The sequence below is a fragment of the Styela clava genome, chromosome 7 (genome assembly GCF_964204865.1).
Source record: "Styela clava chromosome 7, kaStyClav1.hap1.2, whole genome shotgun sequence".
Taxonomy (NCBI): domain Eukaryota; kingdom Metazoa; phylum Chordata; class Ascidiacea; order Stolidobranchia; family Styelidae; genus Styela; species Styela clava.
In genome coordinates this window covers 9360679-9374129 of record NC_135256.1, presented here as the reverse complement: position 1 = coordinate 9374129, position 13451 = coordinate 9360679, and the positions used below count along the sequence as shown (strand labels likewise).

Here is a 13451-nt window from a genome sequence, read left to right as displayed (position 1 = left end):
CAAGTTATTTGATTTATACGTAATTTTTGGAACACACAACAAACAAGAGAGCTATGCTCAAATATATGGACACGTAGAGTCACATAATTTTGATGACATTATAGTGAAAAAAAAAATAATAGCCTTCTGGAGAAAATTTTTACCTTTAACCACTGAAAATTTCAGAGCAATTGGTCCAGTATTCGGAGAGAAAAGCGATTTCTTCAAACGCGTTGACGGAGACAAATAATAACAATAACAACATAATTTTGAAACGATCGTTGTGTCCACTACGTGTCCAAACAACACTCAAAACCGTTACCGTGCATCAAAATTTTGACTCCGCGGGTTGATATTCACCAACAGATGTCGCTTCATAACTAATGGAGGGCGAAAGGTCATCTGGATTTACCGGTTTGTTTGCTGACTTGGATTGCTTTACGCACAGGCCTTTCGCACTTTGTTGGTATTGTGTTGGACTTATTCAGTGGAAAATTGACCTAACCTTATTCAGAAACTAAAGATGACTTCTGATATTAGAGTTCTTGTAACTGGCGCAGCGGGCCAGATTGCTTATTCGCTGCTTCACTCTATTGCGAAAGGTGATGTATTTGGCAAAGATCAGCCCATTACGCTTGTTATGCTGGATATTGAACCCATGAAAGTGGTATTGGAAGGTGTTGTTATGGAGCTACAAGATTGTGCACTTCCGCTGCTCAGAACGGTTATAGCGACTACCAAATATAACGAGGCGTTTGATGCTATTGACGTGGCTATTCTTGTTGGTGCTATGCCGAGACGAGAAGGTATGGAAAGAAAGGACTTGTTGAAGGCAAACGCAAAGATATTTGAAGGTCAAGGAAAAGCATTAGAAGAATATGCTAAAAAGTCTGTCAAAGTTCTTGTTGTCGGAAATCCAGCAAATACCAACTGCTTGATTGCTTCGAAATGTGCACCTTCTATCCCGAAGAAAAATTTTTCTTGTCTCACAAGATTAGATCAAAACCGTGCCCAGGCACAGATTGCATCTCGTGTTGGGGTATCATGTGATTCTGTCTGTAATGTCATTATTTGGGGAAATCATTCTTCGACTCAATATCCTGATGTCCGCCATGCAAAAATTCGCACAAGTGATGGAAAGGTATTACCTGTTCCTCAAGTCGTAAATGATGATGCCTGGCTCAATGGAGCATTCATAGAAACAGTACAGAAGCGTGGTGCTGCAGTCATTGCAGCAAGAAAATTGTCCAGTGCTATGTCAGCAGCTAAGGCGATATGTGATCATGTTCGAGACTGGTGGTTCGGCAACTCTGTTCCTTCCTCATGTGGAGACTCAGGTCCATTCTGGACTTCGATGGGAGTTTATTCCGATGGAACAAAATATGGAATTCCAGAAGGCATCATTTACAGTTTTCCGGTGGTGATAAAAGGTGGGGAATGGCAGATTGTCGAAGGTCTTAGCATTGATGACAGATCTCGTACCTTAATGGATAAAACAGCAGAAGAACTTGTCGGGGAAAGAGAAGAGGCGTCCAAGCATCTGGGCTCATCTTGACTTGCTGCAGAGTCCCGATTGTAATGATGTCATTCATCAATGTGGAACTTCTTACAAATTTGTGGGAGTACCACTAATTTTATGGCATTGCTAGGGATAATAATTATGATAAATTGTGTAGTCTGTCATGTTATCAAAAGTGTGATTATCATATTTTCTAATTTCTAGTTAAATAATGTTCTAGTCCAATTTCCCTAGTATTTGTTTGCTTGCATGAATAACAATTGAGATTGTCATACACTATATATCTGTTACAAAGTTCCACTCGTTTTATCTTATAGATTTTAGGAAGAAACAAAGAATAACAATCTTGTTCATTTGCATCTTTAAAAAAATAGTGATAGTGATTTTATAATTTGTAGTAATCTATATGTGGGCAAACAAGCGTTTGTTGTCGGGACTCTGGGATTATAGTTTATTTATGCGTATTTTAATTTGGGTTTAATTTCGATATGATTTTTTGCAACAAATCTTACCTTTTATAATATATAATTAGAAAATATTTTGCTTTTTTTGATAATAGGCTTGATTTCAATATGATTGATCTCTTGCAACAAATGTTCCATTTCATGATGAATAAAATTGTTACGCATTACATTGAAAATTGTTCGACTATTAACAACAGCAGTTACTATTTTCCTTAGTATGTTGAATTAATTTACATTTAGCAACTTTTGGGTACAAAGACTTATCGATCGAAATTGCGTTTTCGATTCATGACTCTATAGTGACACCGCGTGTCCCATCACTAATTAATTAATAAATCGCTAATTATACGACATAACCCATCAAAAATCAATAGGCCGATCCGATCAAGATCGATAAGTAACAAGTTATGTCTGAAGGGCTAATAAATAGAATTCAAACCTGCAAACCGTGGACACAAGCATGCTAATCAAGGATCCTCGGCACTATGCAACAACGGTCGGATTCTTCTTCCTTACAAAATCGAAAAAATCATTAATGAAGATTGCGGTGGCTGTTGGATCTACACTTAAAAGGCTCAATCTGCCTCTTAGGAGGTTTGATATGAAATTAATCTTCTAGTGAGCTATTTCTTTGCAGCAATGGTAGTATGAACTTTCACTGATAGCTATATCAGAGGTTTATAAAAATGCTATTTAATAGCATTCGATTCGATGTCGATTCAAATAGCATGATATTGTATACGATTTGTTAAATTTTAGTTATTAGAACTTCTTTGTTTTAAACTTTAGATAGTGAAAACAACATCAAGCGCTTGATTTGGGTAAAAAACTTGACTATGAATATAAAAAACTCATGAAAGGTTCTTTGATCTGGCTGTCCACATTTATTTTCGAGATTGTTACTGAACATAAAAGAAGTCCTGATAAATAGATAATGATTTATTGAAGTACATATTGCAGTAAAATTGAAACAAACAATCATAAAATACAATCGAAAAGGGCGAGCAAAAAAATGATAAGAGTATCTCAATTTTGAAGTGTTTTAAGTCCATGTGTTAGAAATATCGTTTTATGGTCATCTGGCTCTTTGAAAACGCTGGCTATGCATATATATATTGGCAAACAGAACCTCGGCGTTACGGTGAGATGAGAGAAAATTTTGGAGTGCTATCAATTCCAAACCATGGGCTTCTGATGACAGGGGTCTAATTATCTATCGGATCTTTGGGAAACCCCACAAATCCCATTGAGTATAATTCATTTTGCGAGACCCTGTATGTATTGGAGAAATCATGCAGAAAATCTACACTTAAGTTTAATGAGAATCGTTAAAATTAAAGGTAGAAAACTCAATACTAAAATGCTGCAACAAAGTCCAATTAGCTTATAAATAATAACTTAAGCGCCGTTGTTAGGGGGTATCTAGTAACAAAATGAGATAGCCCGTCACGAAAAGTATCCAATATAAGAATAGACAATCTCGGTATTAGTCGAAGTCTTATTGACTGCAGTTTAGGACTGCTGCGTTATAATACGACAACAGACATGAAATATACAAATGAATCCCTTGTACAAGTACAATACACAAGACAATATCCGTGAATTTCGGATTATAATAAATCAAAATATTTGGTAAACGTATTGATAAAATAACCGAGAATATCGGTCGGAGACCGAAGACTTATCGATCGAAATTGCGTTTTCGATTCATGACTCTATAGTGACACCGCGTGTCCCATCACTAATTAATTAATAAATCGCTAATTATACGACATAACCCATCAAAAATCAATAGGCCGATCAAGATCGATAAGTAACAAGTTATGCCTGAAGGGCTAATATATAGAATTCAAACCTGCAAACCGTGGACACAAGCATGCTAATCAAGGATCCTCGGCACTATGCAACCACGGTCGAATTCTTCTTCCTTACAAAATCGAAAAAATCATTAATGAAGATTCAGCATTTATTTTAGAAAATCTTTAGCCTACGGCGTATCTATTGTTAGTGTTATTCTCCGTGGCTCTCTGTTATAAAGAGCCTACTAAGTTGTTTAACTAGCCTAGTGTGCAGTTGGGAATTGCATCTATTTTAAAATTTTCAGTGAAAAATACGGTTTCGTTATTGGTTTACATTAAAAATAATATTTATTTTGGTGGCTGAGAATGTACTAATTTAGTTCGTCGAGTCGTTTTTTTTTTTTTTAAATAGCAACAGGCTTTGAAATTGAGAAAACTTTTTACACAGTTGATGACTACAATCAAATTTGCTGGCGACAAGATGTAGACACCAGGGGCGCAAGTGACTCACTTAACAATTGTGTATTTCCTGCTGTGTTTCCCAACCTTTCCAGTAACATGGACCCTATGTAAATGATGGGTTTTTCATTTGAGAGTTGTGGACCTCTTATAATGAAACCAGTGGTCTTCACAAGAAACAATGCTTCTCTTGCTTCAACGATCATCTAAACTGAACACAAAATTGCTCTCAAACAGTCTGGTGTGTGAGTGACTCAGTCAATGACTTTTCTTTTATGAAAAATCTGTTTCACTTGATCGGAAAACTATTGAAAATTCTTTGAAGTAAATAAACATGTTCATCTGTAATTTGCTAGTTATTGCTTGGAATAACTCAATTTGATTGTGCTACTAATTACAATATATGAATATTTCACAACACAGTCAAGTTTCGAGATATCCCGACAAGTAGGCTACGTTCAAAAACACTGCGTGGGGCCACACCTTTCCCTACAACTGAAATAGGACATTGGAAGGAGATACTGTGTAGTGTTTTAATTTTATCGTAAATAATCATTTTTCAACATCAGCTAGGAAATTCTTTTTTGTTTTATATAACCATATTGGGTACTCATGTAGTATGTGAACCAAGATGGCGGTCACCGTAATGTAGTATGTGTACCAGGTTAGGGTTAGGCCATAATTTCAGGTACAAATACTACGGCAGTCACTTGGCTAGACCTCGGAATGGAACTAAAATAAGGAAAATTGGAATAAAATTATGTCCTAACCTGTTACACATACTACGTTCCGGTGTCCACCATCTTGGTGCACAAACAACGGGGCGTCCCATATTGATGATTAACTGAATAAAATAATACGCCCTATGAGCGCAAATGTGTTCGGGATTAAAATTTGTCTGAAAATTTAATTATGCAAGCAAATCAGATTATTCAGTAGCATATATCCTTTCTATCAATTGGACGAAGCTAATCAATCCGATTATCTTTTTATTTTTAATCAAAAAATTGAAGAGCGTTATTGTCCGTTGTAACTCGTCGCCACACGACTGAAATCGAAAATCTCTGTCGGTGCTGGTGGGTAATTAGAGCTAGACAATGGTGCTTAAAAAACTCCCGCGAAGATCGTCTTTAACAATTGGGTTATTTTTATTCAATCTACCTGAATATTAATAAGTTGTGTTTGAATTTCATTCAAGGGCTACGTGTAAAATCTTAATATGATTACGTCAATTCAAGAATGCTCACGATCTCAAATATAAAGCTCTAAATATCACACTATAATTAAGTGGCACATGCGACCTTTGTTATAAGTGGTTCGTTGAATATAAGTGCTTCTTTGTGGGGTGCTCAGAATGAGCAATGGAGTTTTTGTTTGCTGTAACTGGATAGGCATGAAATTACATTTACACCGATACGCCATTCTTTCAGCACCCAATTATATGGATCTTGTGTCCAACCCAAAAATATCCAGAATCTTTGATGTTAATGTTTAAATGCCAACTACCGGGCATTCAGATTACGATGCTACTGAAGGAATACGGTTAAAACGGTTGTGGAACGGACATGTAGGATTGATGTTGTATTGTGAAAAACAGTTTATTCGAAATTCCCATATATATTTCTATTTATTAATCCAATGGTAAATGTATTGAGAACAGGATTGAATTGGTGTTGATTTATTTCATTTGTTCAATTCACAAGTATAATTCTCGCTATGGGGCATGGAAGTCTCAACATAACACGCACATACAAGCTATTTAGTTACGAAGGACTTTTTCGTTTCCAGGGCAACGATCACGTTCTACAACGCGAAAGTCAACAGATTTCGTCTACGAAACTAACAACCTAATAAACCCACTGAATATTTGTCACGCTGTTATATTTGCCATATGCCCACAAACAATAGTAAAACTCTTTTCAATTACCGCAGTGGCTCGTTAGAATAACACTGAGCAGATGGTTGATTAAGTAGGACGCGTTTGATAAATAACTTGGTTAATCAATTAAATCCCAGTCGCCAAAGTTTAACTCGAGCGTATTTTAAGCAACGGAATGGAATAGACGAAGATCCATATTTTCATTGGGTTTGGGATAAATAGCCGATCGATAACTCGTGAAATATTTATGTTGTCATACCGTAAAAACAAACTATCAGCAACGGAGAATTTGATGCATCGATTTTTGAAATCTTACGCAAATTCAACTCAATTGATCATTTGGCGCTAACATTTCGATATAGATATATATAAAATATCCGTCCATAATTCTCGAGATTTTATTCACAAATCTTAAATGCCAATATGCGGTACAATTCACTGCTGACAATGAGCCACCTCTCTATTATTTTATTATATCGAACCCAGTATGGTACAAATTATCGCGATATAAGAGTATAAGTTAGGTTTTGGAAAAATAAAAAATTTTGGTACGTTTAATTTCTTGAAATATCGATTATATTACTCCACGAGCCGTAGGTTGTCGACCCCTGGTGTACGGGATCACATCTTATTAAGTGCTTTTCATTATGCTAGAATTTGTTGTGGTTTTGTGTTTGACTGCTTGGACTATAAAATATCGATTGGGAATGATTAGAACAAGGTTACACATTTCTCTAAATTGAAAAACGGTGGCAAATTCACCCCATCAATTTAAAAATGTCAGCATAATAGCGACAACTGTATATGTTGTAATATGTAATATGTTGTCGGATATGTTGTCTTGTAATATGTTGTCGGATAATGTTGATAGAAGCGCAAAGCTCTGCTTGTCCGGGAGATATTAAATTTAATAGGCGGCATAATAAAATAAAATTGGCTTCCTACGCCTTTTAATTTGATACACTTCTTTTGTGTCGGACGTGTCTTTTGTAACATAAGAAGCAAATCCAAACAAATTAGTCTCGTGTCGACAACGTTGTAAATACCATTCCGACCTTGCGGACATTTGTATCTCTTTGTAAGTCGTCCTTTAAATGAAATGTTACATCCCGGATCTACTTGCCTCCCGCGAGCAAAGGAAAAGCTGGTGATTTCGCTGTAACTTAGTACAAACACGGTTTTCGGTGGGATAATATCGACGAGCCGATGCCTGAAAATATAACAACATTTTGGTAAAGAATGAAGAAGCGATAAGAAATTATTCATCAAATAATCCAAAGCCACATGCACAAATCTCGTGGGCACTGTACAATTGAACGATAGAATTTTACCCCAAGGGACATTTCAATGGCTGTCATTTGCCTCTGATGTCGAAATCGATTGCTTTAGCGGGAACAATATACCATGGTGTGCCAAGTGTAACATGGTTTCCTCGTTAATTCTCATGAGGATTGTGGACACGACAAATGATAGACAGCCCGCTCATAGTTAATTTCTTGTTTCTTTCCAAGAGGCTAGAAAACTCAGTTTATTCAGGCGAGTCTGTTTGCCCATTACACGACCTCGCCCGATAAATCACTAATTCACATGCCAGGTTTCTTGTTACGAACATAGAGACACAAAAGATTTGCGCATCGCATGGTGTTGGAGTGTGTACTCAGTTCTGGTATGTATATAGACTATTTACAGGACCTACAAGTTCTGACACGCAATTGCGCAAGTGGGTGCTTCATGAATTACTTATTACTGAAAGTCAAATACGGGCACCAGGCGACCGAGGATGCGGGGCGATCAATATTTTATTTTTGTTCTGTCCCTCGTCATTCCTTTGTCTGGAACATTGTTCCGTCACAAAAAAAATGCACGGGTTTGTTAGAGAGAAAACCAATGAGATCGATCGTCTCTAGGGAACCATAACGACGAGCAGATGAAATTTGAAAAATTCGCGAATGCATTTTTTCTTCCGTATTAACCAATGACGCGGCGGCTCGTGAAACAACAAGCCAATCAGATGCGAGTTAAGTGACGTCAAACATCCTCGTTCTATAAATACCCGTGTTTCCCGCCTTCGCGCACACACTCGCAGTGAAAAGATTCGTAACGTGTCTTTGCTGTCGCGTACTTCGGTGATTTTGCAGTTTTCCCTTCTCTTCTTCACAAAAATCAATCAAAATGGTGAGTACATTGTAGATTATTACGTTATATAATTAGATTATGAATTAATTTCAATGTTTATTTGAATACATTTCCATTTTAACGGCGGCTGTTTTACGCCTGAATTTAATAACTTTTCGAATAAGCAGGCGCTGTCGTGTCTTGTGACATGCAGGCTAATTTATACCGTTCATTCTAAATCCCATATGGATGTAAATTAACGTTAACTATATCTGTATAATAAAGCCAAGTTGTCAAATGGATGCTCTGATGTTGCGATTGACAATACAGCAATAGGCTAACTTACGCCTTCCAGCCGTCGTTTCGTCGTCAACACGCCTGATTTTCCCTCGAGGCAAGCACGCGTATCATGGTCTGGCGCTGTAATGTTTCAGGAATGTAGCCTAGTCATTATCGCGTGACGTAATGTCTGCCATATTGCGCAAGATCGTCGTTTCCTGTGTTTGTCGTTTTTCGCGCAGAATTGTAAATGCGCGGCATAACACTAACAGCATATTCTACCCTCGTGTGTAACTTTTCGCTTTGGTTTTTCTTAAATTCAGCCCCAAGCGTCCGGACTTTCAGTCACTAATTTTATACTCTTTGTGCTTTATAGCGTGAATGTATCTCAATCCATGTTGGACAAGCCGGTGTACAAATCGGAAATGCCTGTTGGGAGCTTTATTGCTTGGAACATGGCATCCAGCCTGATGGTCAAATGCCAAGTGACAAAACCATCGGAGGTGGAGATGATTCCTTCAACACCTTTTTCAGTGAAACTGGTGCAGGAAAACATGTCCCAAGAGCCGTTTTTGTCGACTTAGAACCTACTGTAGTCGGTAAGTAATTTTCATTTGCCCGCTTCATAATACTTACACGCTTTAGTTTAATATTTTGTCATCTAAGTTGGAAGAATGCTATAATAATCGATTGAATTACTGTATTTTTCAGATGAGGTACGAACTGGAACATACAGACAACTTTTCCACCCAGAACAACTCATCACAGGCAAAGAAGATGCTGCTAACAACTATGCTAGAGGACATTACACGATTGGTAGGTTTGAAATCTCTAAATCTCAAGTAGACATGACTTCATTCAACCTTGATAACACAATTTTTTTATTATTTACAGGCAAAGAAATTGTTGATCTTGTCCTTGATCGCATTCGCAAACTTGCAGATCAATGTACTGGTCTTCAAGGTTTCTTGATTTTCCACTCTTTCGGTGGTGGAACTGGATCTGGTTTCGCTTCCTTGCTTATGGAACGTCTTTCAGTTGATTACGGAAAGAAATCCAAGCTTGAATTCGCAATCTACCCTGCCCCTCAGGTTTGTGTATTCGAATTATTAAATCCTTCGTAAATGTATATGAAATCAATTTTGAAAATAGAATTGTATGACAGTCCTAAAAACAGAATTTAGAATGTCCTATTAGTGAAACCAGTTTGCATCTTTCCTGAGTTTCGTTTTGTATACAGGTTTCAACAGCGGTTGTGGAACCATACAACTCCATTCTGACCACCCACACAACACTTGAGCATTCCGACTGTGCTTTTATGGTTGACAATGAGGCCATTTATGACATCTGCCGGCGTAATTTGGATATCGAGCGACCAACCTACACCAACTTGAATCGCCTGATCGGACAAATTGTGTCATCCATCACTGCCTCCCTCCGATTCGATGGTGCTCTTAATGTCGATCTTACAGAGTTCCAGACCAACTTGGTGCCATACCCACGTATTCATTTCCCTCTGGTAACCTACGCACCGGTCATCTCAGCCGAGAAAGCTTACCATGAGCAGCTTTCAGTTGCAGAAATCACCAATGCCTGCTTTGAACCTGCCAACCAGATGGTGAAATGCGATCCACGTCACGGCAAATACATGGCTTGCTGTATGTTGTACAGAGGCGACGTTGTCCCCAAGGATGTCAACGCTGCTATTGCAACTATCAAAACCAAGAGAACCATCCAATTTGTCGACTGGTGCCCAACCGGATTCAAAGTTGGAATCAACTACCAACCTCCCACTGTTGTTCCAGGCGGTGACTTGGCAAAGGTACAACGTGCCGTTTGCATGTTGAGCAATACCACCGCTATCGCCGAAGCATGGGCTCGCCTTGACCACAAATTCGATCTCATGTACGCCAAACGTGCTTTCGTCCACTGGTACGTCGGTGAAGGTATGGAGGAAGGAGAATTCTCGGAAGCTCGTGAGGATCTTGCTGCTCTTGAGAAAGATTATGAAGAAGTTGGTGTCGACTCCGTCGAGGGAGAGGCTGAGGAAGGAGAAGAAGAGTATTAAATGAATAAAAGCCATTGTAGTTCTATGCTTTTAAAATGTGTTTTTAAAGGTTTAAATAAAGATATTGGGATTGATGCCATAAATAACTTTGGCTTTTGGTTATTTTTTAAGTATCTGGGGATAGGCGGGTGAGCAGCCTGCCGCCATGTTGAAGTCTTTTATCTATGAAATGAATACTTGCAACATTTGTAATTAATAATTGCCTAAAAGTTCTTCATTGACCTGTGTGGTGTAGTGGTCCCGTTCGTAAATTTCCGAAACGTCACAAAGGTAATGAATTAATAAGAAAATTTATGTTTGAGCGCTTGGCTATCATGAGAAATCATAGCGGTAGTCGCGTCTTCTGATTGCGAAGGGGAAAATATCATCAACCTAATAGTTGTAACCATTCTGCCACATCTCTCAGGAGGAAAACTATCCAGATGGGATATTTTTATACGACGCTCACACTAGAGATGTATCGGTATCGGTTAGATTAAGGCCCATATCACCGATATATTTACCTTTTTGATATGGTCCAGAATGTTTTAAAAGATAAGTTGGAATACTACTTTTTAATTTATTTTTGTCTGGAGAGATCGTGAGCTATGAGCCATTCATGTCCCCACCCCTGCGAGAGAATAGGATTCACATGTTTTTAGCTATTTATCTGCTAAACTAGCTCAACTAATTTGGCTATTTTCGCTGTCAAATTTTTATATTGACTTTTTTAATATTACATAGTTTTTATGAAGAAATATATCAACACAGCACATAACAAAAAGCAACTAGGCGCCCAGTTTTAAATCATACAGTGGAATTGGGGTCCTTCCTTATTACCGGCACATGGACTTTTGGCACGGGTATAAATTCTGACTATTTGTCGTCAAGTACGAGTGTCATTTAGTCCGTCGACATCGATAAACTAAATTCCGACACAATTATCCCACTACACAGGTATTAATTTTAATTCTGCTTAACTACACGATTTCTTTATAGATATATTGACTTGACCGCCTAGCCCTAGACTGTCTCAAGATATATGATAGCAATTGTAAAATATTATAAAATAGTGAAGTAAAAAAACATCCTCAACGGTTATCGGTGGGCCTTCTTTTTGTCGGTGCTGATTGATATTCTTTCATGTTGGCTTTGACTTATTGCGTCGACGATTACGATTAGCCACTAACTTAAATATTTGTAAAATGCTTTTAATTTGAACGTAGGACGGCGGCGCTAGAATGTATTCTTTTAAACACGAATAACGATATTCGAAGCTCGCGATATTAACATTAAATTCAAATTGGACATCCCGGCTTATGAGTTTTCTAATTGAACACGAGATTACTAGCGTTACTGTACAATGTATCTTAATCAGTTACAGCATATGGATACCAAACATTAATTTCATATTATGTGATATATATATCTTTTTTTCGATCTGAAATAATGTGTACTATGAACAACGCTTAAAGACCGTTGTTTTAACTCGTCTGCCCTACACAGCATACCTAATTAAGTAATAATTACATAGTATCGGCATCGGAATATCGGCCTTTTTGTAGTATCGGCGTATCGGTATCGGTATCGGCGTTTTTAGCTGGTATCGGATCGGTATCGGCAACAAAAGTGGTATCGGTACATCTCTAGCTCACACACGCCTTTCGCTCTAAACACGACTCTACTACAAGTCAAGTTTGGCACGCGTGCCAGGGGTTGCCCATCTCTGCGCTATACAGTACAATTTATTGCGTTTTTCGAAATCCTTAGTTAATGACGACTTAGCGGATTTTTTATTAAAGCGAAACTGACACAAACGTGATAGAAAAATAAATGTAAAGGTCTGTTTCCGACAACAACTTTTGCGCTCGTCGACTGAAGTTTTGCAAATCAAATTAATCACGCTGGCAAAAAAATATCAGCCATAATGATCAAAGAAAAAATATGACGCGTTGTTCACAACTTTTTCGGCCTTATAGTGACTTCCAACGGAAGGGAGTATCGATCCTCATTGTCCTGGCATCGCTCCTGATCGTGGATTTATTAAAACTATTCAGATATGTGGCATTCGTTACAATTATTTGATTCGGTAAAATATGTGACCAACTCTAGAAACTTTTATTCAGTAGCTCTCTTGTTGTGAAGGCTGTCATTTCTGATACAGACATTTTCAAAATACAATACGTTCTACTCATTAAACATATTTTTTCATGTCGCTTTTAAGCCTGAAAATGGGCACTCGTTATTTCATTACTATATATACTACAACAAGAGAGGTATGCTCAAATATATGGACACGTAGCGCCACCCAATGGCAATAATTTTGATGACGTCATAGCGAAAAAAAAGTAATAGCCTTCTGGAGAAAAATTTTATCTTCAACCACTGAAAATTTCAAAGCAATGGGTCCAGTATTCGAAGAGAAAAGCGATTTTAAAAAAATAGAGACGGAGACAAATAACAACAAGAGAGGTATGCTCAAATATGTGGACACGTAGCGCCACCCAATGGCAATAATTTTGTTGACGTCATAGCGAAAAAAAAGTAATAGCCTTCTGGAGAAAAATTTTATCTTCAACCACTGAAAATTTCAAAGCAATTGGTCCAGTATTCGAAGAGAAAAGCGATTTTTTAATGATAATGACGAAAGAAAATAACAATAACAACAAAATTTTAAAACGATCGTTATGTCCATTTCGTGTCCAATAACAATGACAACAAAATTTTGAAACGATCGTTATGTCCACTTCGTGTCCAATAATTAGCGCATATCGTTTGGAATACTAGGAGTAATTTTGCTTGAAAAATTTATATTATAGATTTATTTTGAAATAACATTTACTTTGTCTAACCTAAAGTATTTACGCGGAAAAATAGACACCATCAGTTAAACTTGCAACATTTAATCCAA

General features: G+C 37.5%; 2 protein-coding genes across 2 annotated transcripts; both read left to right on the top strand.

Annotated features, from left to right (window-relative positions):
* The first annotated feature begins 368 nt into the window (after positions 1-368).
* Positions 369-2138, top strand: LOC120329060 (malate dehydrogenase, cytoplasmic-like). Its single transcript, XM_039395673.2, has one exon. The coding sequence runs from the start codon at positions 503-505 to the stop codon at positions 1532-1534; it is 1032 nt and encodes a 343-aa protein (XP_039251607.2). The 5' UTR covers positions 369-502; the 3' UTR covers positions 1535-2138.
* A 5975-nt stretch (positions 2139-8113) lies between these two features.
* LOC120329045 (tubulin alpha chain, testis-specific) lies at positions 8114-10647 on the top strand. Its single transcript, XM_039395655.2, has 5 exons — positions 8114-8274; positions 8870-9092; positions 9205-9309; positions 9388-9584; positions 9734-10647. Exons 1-5 carry the CDS (start codon positions 8272-8274, stop codon positions 10559-10561), a joined length of 1356 nt encoding a protein of 451 aa, XP_039251589.1. The 5' UTR covers positions 8114-8271; the 3' UTR covers positions 10562-10647.
* The last annotated feature ends 2804 nt before the right edge of the window (positions 10648-13451 follow it).

Bases quoted from the DNA above. Each gene is read 5' to 3' on its own strand.
- LOC120329060 (XM_039395673.2), top strand. From the start codon at position 503: ATGACTTCTGATATTAGAGTTCTTGTAACTGGCGCAGCGGGCCAGATT.
- LOC120329045 (XM_039395655.2), top strand. The intron at 9,093-9,204 runs GTAAGTAATTTT...TGTATTTTTCAG, and splicing joins CTTAGAACCTACTGTAGTCG to ATGAGGTACGAACTGGAACA. The intron at 9,585-9,733 runs GTTTGTGTATTC...TTTTGTATACAG, and splicing joins CAATCTACCCTGCCCCTCAG to GTTTCAACAGCGGTTGTGGA.